The sequence below is a fragment of the Ahaetulla prasina genome, chromosome 1 (assembly GCF_028640845.1).
Source record: "Ahaetulla prasina isolate Xishuangbanna chromosome 1, ASM2864084v1, whole genome shotgun sequence".
Classification (NCBI taxonomy): Eukaryota; Metazoa; Chordata; class Lepidosauria; order Squamata; family Colubridae; genus Ahaetulla; species Ahaetulla prasina.
This window is the reverse complement of record NC_080539.1, coordinates 44527673-44546219: the sequence shown is the minus strand read 5'-3', so window position 1 is coordinate 44546219 and position 18547 is coordinate 44527673. Positions and strand designations below refer to the sequence as shown.

General features: G+C 36.1%; 1 protein-coding gene across 1 annotated transcript in view; it reads right to left on the bottom strand.

The window, feature by feature from the left end:
* FSHR (follicle stimulating hormone receptor) overlaps positions 1–18547 on the bottom strand; it is a 96161-nt gene that overhangs the window by 18637 nt on the left and 58977 nt on the right. Inside the window, exons 3-6 of the mRNA XM_058164984.1 lie at positions 14987–15061; positions 13988–14062; positions 4845–4916; positions 2675–2752 (exon numbers count right to left, since the gene is read on the bottom strand). Of these exons, the coding sequence (XP_058020967.1) occupies positions 2675–2752; positions 4845–4916; positions 13988–14062; positions 14987–15061 (300 nt within the window). The remainder of the gene's footprint in view (positions 1–2674; positions 2753–4844; positions 4917–13987; positions 14063–14986; positions 15062–18547) is intronic.

The window sequence follows — 18547 nt, the reverse complement described above, 5'->3', positions numbered from 1 at the left end:
AGTGTGAAGATTGATGTGGAAATCAATTATGTTCTTGGTATGGGAGATTACCCTTTTGACAGTGAAAGGCACACGCCCTTTGGTGTCACATCTTCAATACATGTCAGAACCTATCACAGCTTACCAAAAAAACCTTCCATTATGCCTTTGGAGGTGACAAACCAGAGAGAAAGAGCTTCACTGTCAGGTGCCCTGACATAAGCTCTTGTGGCAGTGGAGAGAAGACCTAATCATGAGGTGGACCTCCAAACAACAGACTCCTGTTTTTTGAGGGAAAATTCAGATTGAGAAGTCATCCAACAGATAATTATTTCCTGACAGGAGGCTCTTGGAAGGCAAGAATAATGCTCATTGGCAGCTCTGCATTAGGTTAGAGATCAGGGAAAAAAGATCTGTTTTCTCCTGGGCCTTCTTGCTTAACATCTTTATAAATAATATGGATGAAAGAATACAGAAGATCCTCATTTAGTCTGCAGTATGATAGCTAAAAATATGAACATGGATTTAGATTGCACTATACTGCCTTTCCAATGTTAGTAGGCAAGTATGAAATTTTGAGATCATATTGATGGCTGTCTGGGATCTTCAAAGATGAGGTTCTAAAATAAGACGAACCATTCCCTCTAGTTCCCAGGATGCTCTTTATTGCTTTATGTTTCACTTAGGTTTTTGGTTTATTTTTTTCATTTCCTGAACAAGAGGTCCTGCTTACGCTCAGCTGCAGCCATCCATTATTTTTATTTTCTAAGACTGTTTATGGCATGCATTTAATTTTGTTTAATTAAAATAACTTTAAAAATATTTAGGTAGAGCAGAGAGGTGGATGGTGCCCAGGAAGATATTGTGAGCACATGGGAGAAGACCTTTGCCTGGGGTGCTGCTTGTGATGGATTTCAGGAATTGCATTTGAAGCACATTTTTCACCTTTAAAAGAGCAATAAAAATATATCTCTTTAGCATAGCCCATCAAATGTAAACGATTTTAGCACTTGCTGTTTTAATTGCCGTACGATTACATTATTTCCATCTTGTGTTTCTATATTGTTAAATCTACTGAGTGTTCAAAGAGCAGGAAGACAGTATATAAAATGAATAAATACATGAAGGAACCAATTAAGATGGAAGCTGAGTTCCAGCATTAACACTTGATTCACGCCTCTTACAAGATTTCCAGAAATCTACGGTGTCATAGGATTTCTTGCAGTGAGCCAGGTAAATTGTTAAGGCTTGTTTTTAGAACCGGTTGCAATGCAAATTAACTTACTACACACATGGGCCTTTCTTAATCTTACTGAAAAGAATTTCCTTCTTTTCAGTAAGGAAAATGGAAGATTTATCACTGCTCATCATGTGCACCTTATTAGACCACACACTTGAAGTTTGTCTGCAATCAGCTCCCTTTTGCCTAGTTTTAGAAGCACCGCTCACAGCAATACCTTACCAGAATCTTAGAGTTCAGTAGTACAGAACCGGACAGGATCTTGCAGAAGGTCATCCCGACCAACTCAGAAGGATCCATTATTTTAGTAGCTTAAAGAACAGCCATAAGGAATCCTCCCCCCACCCACTGTTTTATGCAAGTGGATATAAAACAGAGATAGGAACATGTAATATGTTGGAAAAGAGGGACAGAGCCGTTCCCAAACTGCCCAGATTGAACTCTATTTAACTTGACCTTGGTCAGAAAGCATGTCCGAATGAAGCTTCTGGAAGTGGCACAAGCAAATGTTGGCCGTTTTCATAATGATTGTGAGAGAAAGCAGGCATCATATATATGTATGTATGTATGTATGTATGTATGTATGTATGTATGTATGTATGTATGTATTTATTTATTTTCAGTTATGTCCAACAGACAGAAGTGTCAAGGCTGCATGCTGATTTACTAAAAGATATGATTGTTCCTGTACAATGCAAAAGGTTCCAAGCAGACAGCTTGACACTGTCCCGTGAAGTAGCCAGTAATGATATATTAACATTATGCACAAGTGTATCAAATAATCAGCTGCTCTCCCCATCGTTTCATGAAGGAAGGGAATGTTGGGAGCTGACAGGAAATAAAAAGCCATCCCGCTGACTTTGAGTGGCACTTGAATGACATGAGAGTGTCTTGGCATGTGAAAGGGGGAAGGAATGGAGCCTCATTAATTTTTAAATGTGCTTCATATTGAGAAAAAGAGCGGGGGGGAGGGGCACTGAATGCAAAAGGAGTAAAGCAATTCAATTCTGTCAGAACTGAAACCTGTTTTCACATCCATGAAATTTAATCACTTGGAAAGCTGTAGTAAATTCAAAGCCCACTATAGCATCTGCATTTTTAAAAAAATGTAGGTTAAGCAGTATAAACTTGAGAAAATGAGGACATGGAAAAGGGAGCACTATATAGGATATGCTGTAAGCAGAAACTGGAAATGCTGTGAGAAAAGAGATTGAGTTGGATAAATCAGCAACAATAGAAACCAAGGTGATTTTTATTGCTGTCCTTATTTGTCAAGGAAATTTGCATTTTCTTGTTTCCTTTTTTTAAAAGACAGCACTATTTTAGTATAATACATTAGAATAACGGTTCATAAATCTCGATTTTTTAAATTCTGAGATAATGAAAGATTGACATACATGCAAATAGGCAAAAAATAAATGATATGTATATGTATAAAATCAGATGTTAACTTACATATCAACAGGATCAGAACTTAGGCCCAGAAATGAATTTTTTTCAATTCTGCGAATATTTATGTTGTCTTGAATATCTCTGAGATTAAAAGAAAAGACAAGGGAAAGGATACAAACATGGATTTTTGTATTGTGTTGTTGAAATACAAGTCAGCACCTCTTTTTTTCTCATTCTTTAAACTTTAGCAGGTTTTTTTTGGTGTGTGTGTGTAAGATTTTATAGTAGTAGATACCAAAGTAAAAATGCATAATTACAATCATATAAACATGCAAATATTTAATAAGTACTTTACATGAGAACTAATAATACTTTATTGAGGACCAAATTCTGGTATGTACCAAAGTTCTTTTTTATGGTGGCTGAACCTCCAACCAGCAATCACCACACATAATGCTCTCTCTGCTGTGAATCACTATCAGCATAACAGAATTTGAAATTCACAAGAAAAGGTCAAAGTCTGATTTTTAAAGAGAGAGTTTGAAGGCAAATCCTATTTTCTTCTGGGAACCTATTCTTGTGTAAATGCCAGTGTTAGGAGGTTTCCTACAAAATGGCTTTGTTGTCTTCAGAAGTATTTTACCAATGAATTCCAGTGGTGTGTATTCACTGCTACAACAGATATAAGGAGAATGAATTGCTCCTTCTCTCTGCAGCTTTTTATCTTGTCCCAGTGCTTGTTCTGGAGAAGGCTAGGAGCTCTCTGAAGCAGATCTGGGGAAGGGCATTGTTGTGGTCTGTCAGCAACCTATGGAGCTGGCAACGGAATCGGACAGCGATGAGACTGAGGTGTGGACTCCAGAGCCCCCAGAGTCTGATATTAGTGAGGAAGAGGAACAGGAGGAGCCTGTTCCTAATGCACGCATGAGAAGAGCTGCCAGAAGGCAAGAGCAGCTCAGGCAGAGAGGACAACTCAGGAGTAGGGCCAAGAGATGATTGGCCTCTCCCATAAGGCTTAAAACAAGACCAGCAAGACCACCAACAAGATCAGTGTTTCAGTCTGTCGGAAAACAGTGTTGTAGCTGCGTTCTTTGCTCCGTTCTCTGCTCTGACTTCTGGACATGTATCAGGAAGGGCCTTTGGCAGTTTGCCTAATTGGACTCAAGTTCGTGATAACCCAAGAATGTGTGTTTGTGAGGCCTTTGTTTTATTTTGAGTTACACGATGCTGGGAATGAAGTAATTCCCAGCTATTCGAACAAAGTTTATTTTATCACGGACTGAGTTTGTTGCTACCTACTTGGGTCTGGGTCCCAACAGGCATGTAGGTACATGTGAAAGAGATGGAGGGGAAGTCTCTGCATAACTGGAAGTATGTTCACATGATGTTGATAACTGCATCTTACTAGAAAGAATTTTACATGGCCAATTTGATCTATTGTTCAATTCTGAAGGTATATTCACTTTTAAACTTTTGGAATTATCCACCATATGGATGTACAGCACTCAAGAGTTTCCAGAAATAAAATATTTATTATCCCTATCAATTTCTATTTTCATCTTTGTGTTGCAAGTTTAAAATCTGAGATTTTACCCTGTTGAAGATTTGTATGAGCTAAACTGTAATCTGGATGGAATCCATTTTAATTTATGTCTCCTATTTCTCTTTCCCAAAGGTGCTTTTTCAAGAGGCAACTGAACTTTCTTGTTTTTCTTTGAAGACGTTTCACTTTTCATCCAAGAAGCTTCTTCAGCTCTGACTAGAGGGTGGGGAAATGGAAGGATTTATACTCCTTGAGTATAATAGGAGTATAAATCCTTCCATCCTCCCACCCACCATTCAGTCAGAGCTGAAGAAGCTTCTTGGATGAGAAGTACAGGACAGAATAATAGAGTTGGAAGGAACCTTGTAGGTCATCTAGTCCAACCCTCCGCCCAAGCAGGAGACCTACACCATTTCTGACAGATGGCAGTCCAGTCTCTTATTGAAAGCTTCCAGTGATATTTCCAGTGAAACATCTTCAAAGAAAAACACGGAAGTCCAGTTGCCTCTTGAAAAAGCACTTTTGGGACAACTATCACCAGGATGACTGAGAATCTCCTTAGAAATCTATTTCTCTTTGCTTTACTCTCCACCTCCATTCTCTCTCTCTCTCTCACACACACACACACATGCACATACATAATATATATTCCTAAAATTAAAACTGGAAAACTATCCAGGAAAAACTTACAACACAACTTTGTGCAAAGCGTGTACTTGGTTAACAACAGGCAAAAATCTGATGGCAGTGTTCGATATTAACCTAAAAGAAGAGAAAATATATAGTCATAATTAGGTATGGGAGGAAGGAGGGACTCATGGGAAATGCCTTCTCAACATGAATGTCCTCTAGGTGTATTACTGTAAGTCAGGATGTTCACTGTTGATTCAATATATTTGGAGGATAGCAAAATAGTTAATGTAATTTATAATCCCACAGAATCAGAGAATACTAGACTGGAGAATGCTGTCCCAGGATGTTCTTGTGATCTTGTCACTGACATTATTTCTGACTCCGGTAAACAACTTTATACAGATATGCTGCATAGTTCTCAGCTACAATATGTGACAATAAAAAGGGAAAAACAAGTTTTGTCCACACACGTATGAGGGTTCTGAAGGGATTCTGAAATATGAAAAGAAACAACAAAGAACTTGTGTCGTAGAGGTACTAGTGAGTATAGGCGGCTCCCTAGGTGGCTCAGTGGCTAAGACAGTGGCAGAAAGATTGGCAGTTCGAATCCCTAGTATAGGTTTCCTGCGTGAGCAGGGAGTTGGACTACATGACCTCCAATCCATCTCTGTTACTGTTACTGTATGTGGCAGTAAGTCACATATCCAACATAAGGAACAACTAGTTCCATTCCAAAGCCAACCTTCAAATCAGTATCATAATGTTCTGCACTGTTTCCATCATTCTTGCCATTCACAGTCTAATAACGGTTTATTATCTGACTTGTTTCACATCCTCACAGCATTTGCTTGAGAGCAAACAGCATGCAAAGGAAGGCTTTTAAGCACTACAGCCAAGAGCCTATGAATACTGATGACATTCTGCTCTTTGCATCTCAGAAGGAGGGGTGGCAAATCTGTCCTTGTCCTTATTCCAGTATGCCAGAATGTGGCCAGGCTGAATGACTTCCTGAGAAAATCTATCCAATGGTGAAGTTGCTTGTGTTTCTTTTAGGTTTTTCAGCTCTCCCTATTTCATATATAGTTATTACATCTATGGACTGAATCAGCGGTCTCCAACCTTAGCAACTTTAAGACTTGTGGATTTCAACTCCCAGAATTCCTCAGCCAGCAACCACAAGTTTTAAAGTTGCCAAGGTTGGAGAGCCCTGGACTGAATGACTACAGATAGTCCTCAACTTACAACAGTTCATGTAATGACTGTTCAAAGTTACAACGACACTGAAAAAAATGACTAATGAGAATTTTTCACATTTATGACCATTGCACCATCTCCATGGTCAGGTGATCAAAATTTGGATGCATGGCAACTGGTTCATATTTCCCCTTTTGTGACCTTCTGACAAGCAAAGTCAATGGGGAAGTCGGATTTACTTAACAATGGTGTTACTAATTTAACAACTGCAGTGATTTGCTTAACAAACTGGCAAGGAAAGTCGTAAAATGGGACAAAACTCACTTGACAAGTTTCTCACTTAGCAACCTAAATTTTCGGCTCAATTGTGATCGTAAGTTGAGGACTACCTGTAATGTTTTATGAAAGTGACTAGATTATATTTATTTGTAAAGTAAACAATTCAAAATAAAATTCTTGGCAAGCACATAGATTTTCTCCAGGAATATGGTTCTCTGGTTTACATGTTTCAGAGATGTAACTGTATTTTTGTGTAACACTGTGAAATATGGCCATGTTGCAACAAGGGGATGTTTATGAAGCGGAACAAAAGAAACACTTTTACTGCAGTGTGAATTGTCAGGTTTGAACCCCTGTCACCTTTTCAGCCCCTAAGGATGTACAGTTATAAACCAAACCCAACATGGATCTCAGTGCAGGGAAAACCCATTCCCTTTCAAATTTGAACTATATGTAGGTTAGGAGAGGAACCATCAAATTTGTTAAAAGTAAAAATGTATGAAGGGATTATAGTCATCAGAGTTGGTTGGTTTGCAATTAAAGCAGCATATAAGCCTGAACAAACAAGCAAGCAAATAAATACATAAATACAGTCTATGTCCAATGTGACATTTTCAAGTACTGCTCTGTAAAAATATGTCCTGTAAATATTTTAAAATCACCTCCTGAATTGTTTCATCAATTTTCCATCAATATTTTCGTAGTAAACATACTTTTGTATACCACTTTCCACAATATATACTTTTTGTACATACACTCATACGCATTTTAAAGCTATCCAAGATATGCTTTTCTTCATGCAGCTTTCCCAAATGTTCATTCCAGTGAAGAAACATTCAGACATAAGCTAGCCAACTCAACACATTGTGTTTTCATCTGTTCTGGAAGATTCCATGTTGGTGTCTCATGGACCTGACAAAGGAATTTATGATGGATTTCTTTCCCATCCCTTGAAATGACACAGTATTCCAGAATCCAGATTATAAATATAAAGCAACAAAAAGAACCCAATGGTGCAATTTAAAAATCCAAAACACTATCATACAGATAATGATTCCCCTTACTTTTTCCTTTTAATAAAGTTTATATCTATAGTATTGAAAAAGGCAACAAGTTACCATTTTGGAAACAGATTGTCCATTTGGCCTGCTGGAAAGAAGCAATTAACAATTTTATGTTCTGTATGAAAAAATCTTTGGAAGCAAGTCAAGGGCACACTTTCCTTAAAAAAAAAGGGAGAAAGATGGAGAAAGAATGGCTGAAAGAGTCCTTAACCAACTTAATTGGGCCCTAATCATGTTAATTATCTTTTACAACTCAACAATGAATGCATAAAGTAGTTATTGACCAGCATTTTAGTTTGAATTACTTTATTAATCTATATGGATGCCTGATTAAGATTTTAAAATTAAGTAGCAAGTTTAAAAATTAACATGTGGAAGAGAGACACCAAGTAATTGCAATTTCTTTTTCCCGATTAAAACATATATTAATAGAAATCAAATTTAATGTGAAGCTACATTCTGTCTATGCTTACTCCAGAAGTTACTCCTGTAGTTCAGAGACGTATATAAAAGTACAGGGCTTCTTTTCTAAATGAGAGATGTCAATAATATTATTTGCCCCAAAATCATGCCATCTGGCAGGATAAACCTAGTTTCCTAATTGCGTATGACTCAGTACAGGTAGTCCTTGACTTACAACCACAATTCAACCCAACATTTGTATTGCTTAAGTGAGTCAGTTGCTAAGTGAATCAGTGCAATTGTTAATTTAGTAACACGATTGTTAAGTGAATCTGGCTTTCCCGCTGACTTTGCTCATCAGAAGGTCACAAAAGGTGATCCGTTGACCCTGGGACACTGCAACCGTCCTAAATATGAGCCTAAATATGTCAAATGTTTGAATTTTAATCACGTGACCCTGGAGATGTTGCAAAGGTCATAAGTGTGAAAAACATGATTTGATATAGGCTGATTGTATTTATTTATTTATTTGCTTGCTTGTTCAGGTTTATATCTATAGTATTGAAAAAGGCAACAAGTTACCATTTTGGAAACAGATTGTCCATTTGGCCTGCTGGAAAGAAGCAATTAACAATTTTATGCTCTGTATGAAAAAATCTTTGGAAGCAAGTCAAGGGCACACTTTCTTTAAAAAAAAAGGGAGAGAGATGGAGAAAGAATGGCTGAAAGAGTCCTTAACCAACTTAATTGGGCCCTAATCATGTTAATTATCTTTTACACCTCAACAATGAATGCATAAAGTAGTTATTGACCAGCATTTTAGTTTGAATTACTTTATTAATCTATATGGATGCCTGACTAAGATTTTAAAATTAAGTAGCAAGTTTAAAAATTAACATGTGGAAGAGAGACACCAAGTAATTGCAATTTCTTTTTCCCGATTGAAACATATATTAATAGAAATCAAATGTAATGTGAAGCTACATTCTGTCTATGCTTACTCCAGAAGTTACTCCTGTAGTTCAGAGACGTATATAAAAGTACAGGGCTTCTTTTCTAAATGAGAGATGTCAATAATATTATTTGCCCCAAAATCATGCCATCTGGCAGGGTAAACCTAGTTTCCTAATTGCATATGACTCAGTACAGGTAGTCCTTGACTTACAACCACAATTCAACCCAACATTTGTATTGCTTAAGTGAGTCAGTTGCTAAGTGAATCAGTGCAATTGTTAATTTAGTAACACGATTGTTAAGTGAATCTGGCTTTCCCGCTGACTTTGCTCATCAGAAGGTCACAAAAGGTGATCCGTTGACCCTGGGACACTGCAACCATCCTAAATATGAGCCTAAATATGTCAAATGTTTGAATTTTAATCACGTGACCCTGGAGATGTTGCAAAGGTCATAAGTGTGAAAAACATGATTTGATATAGGCAGATTGTATTTATTTATTTGCTTGCTTGCTTGCTTGCTTGTTCAGGTTTATATGCTGCTTTAGTTTCAAACCAATCAACTCTAATAAATATAAGTCACTTTTTTTTAGTGCTGTTGTAACTTTGAACAGTCACCAAATGAATTGTGGTAAGCTGAGGACTACCTGAATATAAAGCTGGTTATGATTTATCAGTACCAAGAAGGCAGGATGTTACTATTACAACCATTTCATTAACAAAGATTCAGAGTTGCAATGGCATGGGCAAAAATGACTTATGGTCTGACCCAGTGGTGGGATTCAAGTAATTTAACAACCGGTTCTCTGCCCTAATGAATTCTTCCAACAACCAGTTTGCTAAACTGCTCAGAAAGTTAACAACCGGTTCTCCCGAAGTGGTGCGAACTGGCTGAATCCCATTACCGGTCTGACCTCGAAGTTAAGACTCACCACCCCCACAGTTATGAGATCACTGTACAGATGACTTGCATTTACGACCGCTGCAGTGTCTTGTGGTCATATGATCACAAGATTCCAAAAGGCAAAGCCGGTAAGGGAACCGGGTTTGCTTATGACTACGTGAGTCACTTAATGACCATGAGATTTGCTTAATGACTGCAGTGAAAATGTTCATAAAAATCAGATCCAGTTTAATGACCGTATCACTTAGCAGCTGAAATTCCAATCCCAATTGTGGTCCTGTAAGAGAAGGCTATTGTATGACTCTGCAAGAAATAATAAGCAAATAATCCCCCTTTTTAGCACCTTTCCTCCTAACATAAAAGTCTGAAGATATGGTATAGTTATAATAAATAATGTGGTGCCTGAAAGAAATGGAAAATTAAATGTACACTGGTATCTGCTGCTCTGTCCCTTTTCTTTATTCATTAAGTTTTTAAAAAGCCACTCAAGTTTTCTCAGTGGAGTGTGTAATGCTGTGATGAAATGCTGAGGTTCTTTTGCCTTTCCATTATATCTCATCAACTGATCAGTGTAAAATAAAACTGGGAAGGAACTGGTCTGGCATAGCATTTGTGAATACATTGCAGTGCCAAAAATAATTAAAACAACAACAACAATACAAATTGTAGAATTCGCCTCAGGTGTTGACCACAGTTTTTATGAATTCAAATAAGGAATGACAGCATAGTATTGAATGGGTCACAATTCCCCAAATCAAACTGAGCCTGACTTCTTGTATCTCCATCACAAATTAAAGCAGCGGTTAAAAAAAAAGGCCTTTGGTTGTGAAAAGTGAAACAATAAAAGCAAAAAAGGCCATTATATCCTTATATATAACAACAACAACAACAACAACAACAACAACAACAACAACAGAGTTGGAAGAGACCTTGGAGGCCTTCTAGTCCAACCCCCTGCCCAGGCAGGAAACCCTACACCATCTCAGACAGATGGTTATCCAACTTTTTCTTTAAAATTTCCAGTGTTGGAGCATTCACAACTTCTGCAGGCAAGTCGTTCCACTTATTAATTGTTCTAACTGTCAGGAAATTTCTCCTTAGTTGTAAGTTGCTTCTTTCCTTGATCAGTTTCCACCCATTGCTTCTTTTTCTACCCTCAGGTACTTTGGAGAACAGCCTGACTCCCTCTTCTTTGTGGTAACCCCTGAGATATTGGAACACTGCTATCATGTCTCCCCTAGTCCTTCTTTTCATTAAACTAGACATACCCAGTTCCTGCAACCATTCTTTATATGTTTTAGCCTCCGGTCCCCTAATCATCTTTGTTGCTCTTCTCTGCTCTCTTTCTAGAGTCTCAGCATCTTTTTTACATTGCGGCAACCAAAACTGAATACAGTATTCCAAGTGTGGCCTTACCAAGGCATTATAAAATGGCACTAATACTTCACGTGATCTTGATTCTATTCCTCTGTTTATGCAGCCCAGAACTGTGTTGGCTTTTTTAGCAGCTGCTGCACACTGCTGGCTCATATCTAAATGGTTGTCCACTAGGACTCCAAGATCCCTTTCACAGGTACTACTATTGAGCAAGGTACCACATATACGGTACCTGTGAATTTTGTTTTTTTTTTGCCTAAATGTAAAACCTTACTTTTTAAACTGTAGACTTTGTTTCTTCAACCATAAGGATGTAAACATTAACATTTGCCTGCTTCCAACTTTAATACAATATACATACATTCAAAGAATATATGAGCTACTTGGGAAAAAGAGAACATCTGTTGTAGGCAGAACTGCATGAATGAATGTTTGATGCACATGGAAAGTGCTAATCCCTATTCCTATATCTGATGGCAACCACAGAGTGGTTAGAAGATAGTAAAGGGAGGGGCTAGTAGACTTTTTCCTGTTGACTATCCCTTCACTGCAAATATCTATCCTAAACAGAAGAGCACTATGGTTTCAATTAAGTCAATGGAGTATATTAAAAACAAACTCTTTTAGAACCAGAATGCTCTTCTGGATCATTATGTGGATCATTATGGCAGCAAAGGGAAGAGCAGAATTGCCCTTTGCTCCTGAAACATAACAGAATTAGAAATATATTTCTGATAGTGACTTGCAGTTCTTAGAATTATACAGTTTACTTTTTCCCAAAAGGCTTTAGGAGCTCACAACATGTTTCATATATGGAAATGGGAAAAGAAAGAAGCTGCCACACTTATCAAGAAACAATCCCCACAGTTACATTCTAAAAACACTAAAAAATATAGCAGTAAATGCATAAGCTACAGAACCTGAAATAAAATAATATTACTATCATCAAAACTTTCATTTTTATTTATTTTTATTATTTATTTATTTATTTATTTATTTATTTGTCATAACAATATATACAAGCGTTACATAAAAGGTTATAAATATATGAACGTATATATGAGGAGAAATGAGGTACTAAAAACGTGTATATACATAGGGAAAGAAACAGTAGGACAGGAACGGTAGGCACGTTTGTGCTCTTATGCACGCCCCTTTAGAGTCCTCTTAGGAAAGTGGTGAGGTCAACCGTGGACAGTTTTTGAGTGAAACCTTTGGGGTTATGAGAAGAAACCACAGAGTCAGGTAATGCATTCCAAGTATATACAATTCTGTTACAGAAATCGTGTTTTCTGCAATCTAAACTGGAACGGTTGACATTGAGTTTGAATCTGTTTGTAGCTCTTGTGATATTGTTATTGAAACTAAAAAAGTCATTGAAAGGAAGGACATTACAACGGATGATTTTATATGCTAAACCCAGATCCAGTCGAAGGCGCCGAAGTTCCAAGTTTTCTAGACCCAAGATATCAAGTCTGGTGGAATAAGGTATTTTATTAGTTTCAGAGGAATGGAGAATTCTTCTCGTAAAATACCTTTGGACACGCTCAACTGTGTTGATGTCAGATATATGGTAAGGGTTCCAGACAGGAGAGCAGTAATCAAGAATTGGCCTAACAAATGTTTTATATGCTCTGGTCAGTAGCATGGTGTTTTTTGAAAAGAAGCTACGTAAAATTAAGTTGACAACTCTTAGAGCCTTCTTAGCTATGTAGTTGCAGTGGGCTTTGGAACTTAAATCGTTAGATGTAAAAACTCAAGGTCTTTGACAGGGTGGGGTCATCTGCGAGGCAATGTCCATCAAGCATGTACTTTGTGATTGGGTTCTTTCTTCCAATGTGCAAGACTGAGCATTTACTGGTTGAAATTTGTAGTTGCCAAATTTTAGACCAGGCAGATAGATGATCAAGGTCCTTTTGAATTGTGGATGCATTGTCAGTGGTGTTGAAAAGTTTGACATCATCAGCAAAGAGAACACAGTTACTTGAAATATCAATACAAAGATCATTTATATATATTATAAAGAGAGTAGGTCCAAGAACGCTGCCTTGAGGAACACCACTCTTGACAGGAACAGGATTTGAAAGAGCATTACCAATTTTAACTATTTGTTGTCTGTTTGACAAAAAAGCAGATATCCAGTGGTGTAAGGGTCCTGAAATGCCATAGGATTTTAATTTTAGGAGAAGTTTATCATGTACTACTGAGTCAAAAGCTTTGCAGAAGTCTATGTATATTGCATCTATTGATTTACCTAGATCAAGATTAGTAGTCCATAGGTTTTTACAGTAGAGAAGTTGTAGATTGCATGATAATTTTTCCTGAAGCCAAATTGTTTATTTGAGAGAAGGTTGTGCATTTCTAAGTGTAAGGTAATGGATTGGTTGATGATGGATTCCATAACCTTGCAGGCGACGCAACATAGGGAGATAGGTCTATAATTATCAACTAAGCTGGGGTCGCCTTTTTTGAAAACTGGAATGACTGTGGCTAGCGACCAGAGACTGGGAAGGGAACTGGTTCTAAAGGCTATATTAAAGATTATACTTAGGGGTTCTGCTAGATTACTAGAGAGTTTTTTTAAAAAGTAAGCACAAAGACCATCAGGTCCAATGGATAGAGATGGCTTCAATTTACTTAGAGCTTTACCAACATTTTCTTCTGTAAAATCAACAATTGTTAAGTTGTCATGCTCATTGATTGTACAAATTTGGAATGTTGGATGAGTGCCATCACTGTTGACAAAAACTGATGCAAAGAATTTATTAAAGAGGTTTGCTCTAGATTCTTCAGCATTGTATTCATTGCCATCAGGATCTTTTAGAGGTCTAAAAGATCTAAAAGATCTAAAAGATCTTTTAGATCTTTTTGAACTGAGAATATGAACAGCTTTCACAACGGGAGCAGTTGGGTTAATTACATGAAAGAAATTTACATGGATGGTTATTGTGTAGAGAAATCAAAATAAAAAGAATACTTATGTAAAAATAACTTGAGTTGAAACAGTTCCATAAATCATAAACTTACAAATATCTGAGGCTGGGAAGATTCTGGAATGCATGTCTATCAATATACACAAGATTGTTTGCTTTTTCAATCCTTCTGTAGGGAAAAAAGAAAAATGTCCATAAGAATATGTATTGTAAAGATTCAAATCTTGCTCTTTGAGAGTGAACAGAATGGATAAGCAATATTTACCTACCAAGCTGTCAAATATAAAATTTCACTATAACCTTGATATCAAGTTATATGTTTACAGAAAGTAACACTAGGAAAGTCACCACCATTTCCTGAGGACCATTACCCTACAGAAAACACTTTTCTGATGTCAGTGTAATCACTGTGTACATCAACATATGATAACTGTAGCCCAAGTACAAGCTTTTTGTAAATCAACTATTAGATGTTTATTATCACAGTATCTTTCTATTGATCTGTTCTTAACAAAGGACTAACTTATAACATGATAAGTTAATCATAAATTGATTTGATAGATTTGATTTTGGCCAGAGTTTATCTTGAAAATTTACCAAGGATTATAATCCATCTGGCAATTCCTTCCTTTACTCCAAATACATCATTCCTTACAACTCATTGAGTAAGTCAGTGCTTCAATATTTCCCTTTTGAAATGTTTATTGTCTTAGATTATTATATGACGCTTCTCCCAAGTGCCACCATTTTCAATATTAGGCAAGCAGGAAAAAAGAGGCAATCTTTTCAGTGATGGTACCACATCTTCACAATACTCTCCATGAGAATGTAGGTGGATGATGCCTTATAATGATTTTACTCAGTCTAGAAGTGAAGAAATGGCAGCCAAGGGCTAATTTCTATTTTTTAAAATAAAAATAATAGTACATTTTTTCAGGCTGCAAGGAAAAGAGATCATGGTAGTTACCAATGGTGGGATAGACTTTTGCCCCCTTTTCTTTTGATAAATATAACTAACATTTATATAATTTCATCAATTAATTCATTACATTTTTAATGAAATTTTCTATTTTTAATTCCATTTATTACTTACATTTCATAAAGCTTGGGTAGGTGGGAGAAAACATCTGATTCTATCGTTTCCAGTGCCTCATTTTGAGAGATCTCTCTGTTAAGGAAGTGGAAATAAAATGACTGGAAATGTTAATAGGGCCAATACTGTATGTATGAAAACAAATCATTCAAAAATTTGATAATTTTCAAGAATTAAATAGCTGTAAACTGGAGTCCATTAAGCAAGCTATTGCTTTTAAAATCATATCTCTAAGAATTTTTTTTAGCACCGAACTGTTCTCCATAATGAGACATAATCTTCTTAATTTAAAAGGTTAATGTTTAGGAGAAAGAACCTAGTTTTCCTTTCAGATATAGTACTGTACTTGTGATCAACCATCAGCAAGAGAATTGCTTAAAAACTTTCTTCTTGATTTTCAGTAGTTTGTTTAAACCTTCATCACTTTTATTGGCATGATTGCCTAGAAACACAATAATACAGGTCATTCTGCTGTCCATGTAATTTCGCTTGTTCATATTCGCTTGTTCATTATGACATACTTATGTATGTCATAAGTAACAACTTGAAAGAATGTGCAATATCACAGCAATAAACATGTTTATTTAATCATGGTTGGTTGAGTAACATAGGTTGGGTATGTTTATCCAATATAAATATATAGCCATAGATACACAAACTGCTGTCAAGCAAACCAGGCTGCAGTATTTCTTAGCATGATGTATTAATGAGGGGTTTTTTGATGCTCTCTAAGCTTGGTTGTTTTCTTCTAATCATGAGCTACAAATATTTTCCTCAATCGATATGATGAATTAACTCTGTCCACATACATATAGGTGTTGGTCTAACTGGACTCAATGTGGGTTTGACAATAGTGGGATTAACTTTAGAGATCTTCCTGTGTTAAAGGGAAATAAAAATAAGGAATCATTTATCATTTCTTTTTCTTCCCAAAAATGTAATCATGATTTTCAAGGCTGACATCATAAAACAGTTTAATATATATAAACTAATAGAAATAAGATTAAATAATGAACACCTAATTAAACATAAAGATAACCTACAACCTTCTACTTTTCCTCATATATAAGGTTTTTTCTTGAATGTTATGCCTTTAATTTATTTGGATTACTATTATTTGCTCTTTTCTGTGCTCTGCATAATGTATTTACCTTGAAAAGGTACAGAATGATGGCTATGTATGTATGTATGTATGTATGTATGTATGTATGTATGTATATATCTACATAAAGTAAAACCCAGGGGTTTTTTTGTACTTCCGTTGAACAGACTCCAGATCAATCATGAAAATTTTATTTTGGAGTTCCATTCTTTCCAAATTTTCTAGCTTTTAAACATATCCACTAAGCATGATAATATATCTTTTCTTGTTGTTTACATTTCCAATGACTTTATATATCCTAGATAGTTTCTCTGGTGACATTTTATTTATTATTAAATTTATACCACCCATCTTGCTATTTGGGGTGACTCTATATGGTATAGATATATATGAGTAATACATCATTTCTTTTTTTTTAAAAAAAGTTCTTTTGAAGATTATAACAGTGTAAATTTCAGTCCTTTCAACCATTTATTTTCTCATTTTTTTTCATCTATATATTATAGCCCCAAATTTTTGTCCAATTTATCATATATTCTTTAACCTGGTTCTTCCTCTATTTCAAATTTCAGTAAATACACATTTTAAGAATTACATGCTCCTAATTTGTACATAATGATGTTTAATTCTTGGTGTGGGCTCATGGCATTGTTACCTGAGGTACCATCTCATCTGGTCAGGGAGAAAAGGCATATCATGGATCTTGTCAGCTAGAGAATTTTGACTGGCAGTGTCAAGGAAGGGATCCTTCTTTGCTACTGCCTCTACCTGATGGAACATCCTGCCCCCTAAGGTGAGGCTGGCCCCCACCTTTTTGGCCTTCTGCATGAGTATTAAAACTTGGGTCTGTCAACTGGTATGGGGATCTAAGGGCAATATGCAATCTGGGGTAGTGTGACTTAGGCCATTAACTCTATCTTTTTAATGTAGTCTTTTGATTTTTTTGGGTTTTATAGATCTTTTTAATCTGAAAGCCAAGATTCACTTCAATAGTGAAGCGACAGTGTATAAATGCACTAAATAAATCAATAAATAAATTCATTCCAAACTCAGTCTTACAATCTTCAGAACCATAAACTCTTTTGTCTCCTTTCAATCTTTCTAATAACTGTAAAGAAGTTATTGACAACTATGTTCTTTTGCTACCAGTTCTTCTCCTGACTATTTTGTATTCCTTGTGACAAAGTTCTAGTATCTCACAAAATGTTAACCCTTTGTATTTGCCTATTATTTCTGCCTTTAAAATGCTTCTTGTGCTGAGAGCCACAAAGGTGTTTTTGAGCACAACCTGGATTTGTACCTAATCCATATTCTCAATGTAGCATGTCTAACATGATGTAATGGAATGCATAGACAATGCCTGAGGAAAGAGAGAAGCAATATCTCGCTTAGAAAACCAACAGACAAAAGAGGCAGGAACCCACAATTGTTTAATAGTCAATGAAAGAAACAGGAAAGACCTGCCTTAATGGGTCTAGCACTTAAAAGTGGAGAGTGGGAAATTTGTAATATCACACAGGACTTAGCTATTTGAAGGCTTCATTGACTAGAAATACACTCATAAATAGCATATTGAACAATTAATAGAATTTAAAACCATCAGCTTTATGAATGAAGAATTTTTTTACAAAACCCCCCTAGCCAGTTTGTGAAAAACAATTCAAAATGGATGACCTTTTAAGGTCTGCTTAAAAGGTTGATTGATGATTCCAGATATATCTCCCATGAGAAAAGATTTCCATTAAACATGAAATCTTCACAGAAAAGCCAATTTTCTACTGATCTGATTGACAATCAGTGTATATTAAAGGCAGACTGGACAGGTTCAGAAATACAATATGTAAATATGGGGAGTCAGTTCAGGTTTTCAGGTGAACTTTTGGAGGCTGAAGCTGAGATATGTACTATAAATGTTAATATCTTCCTTTCTTCACACCTTCTTTGCATCCACTTAGGGCATTTGACAAAGTTCTTAGAATAAATTGGGCTGGTAAGTGTTATTTTTCTCTCCCAGGAGGGAGACAGTAGAGAAAGAATATATTTAATTAACCTTATAAACAACTTAGAAAATGCAAACACCAAAATTTATTTCCACCCTTATATAAATTATCCACTCATAATGAGAAATGCGATTAATTGCATTTCTATTGCTAATTCCACTACATTACACATTATGATGAAGCTGGGAACAGCAGGTGCTTTACAGTGACACTGTATATTTCACTTAAAAAAATCAAATTCTGAATTAAACAAACCAACCCATCTTCTATAAAAATGTGTCTTTTAGGTTTATGAGCTGTCTCTTGCAATTCAGCCAAGCTGAACAACTAGATGCAGCTTCTACCTCCGTGAATACTAGCTCCCTCTCAAAGGGATTGTTTTTTATTTGAGAACATACTATGCTTAAAATAATTGTAATATTTACCTTCTAATTTATGCATGCAGAAAGGAACAGAAAG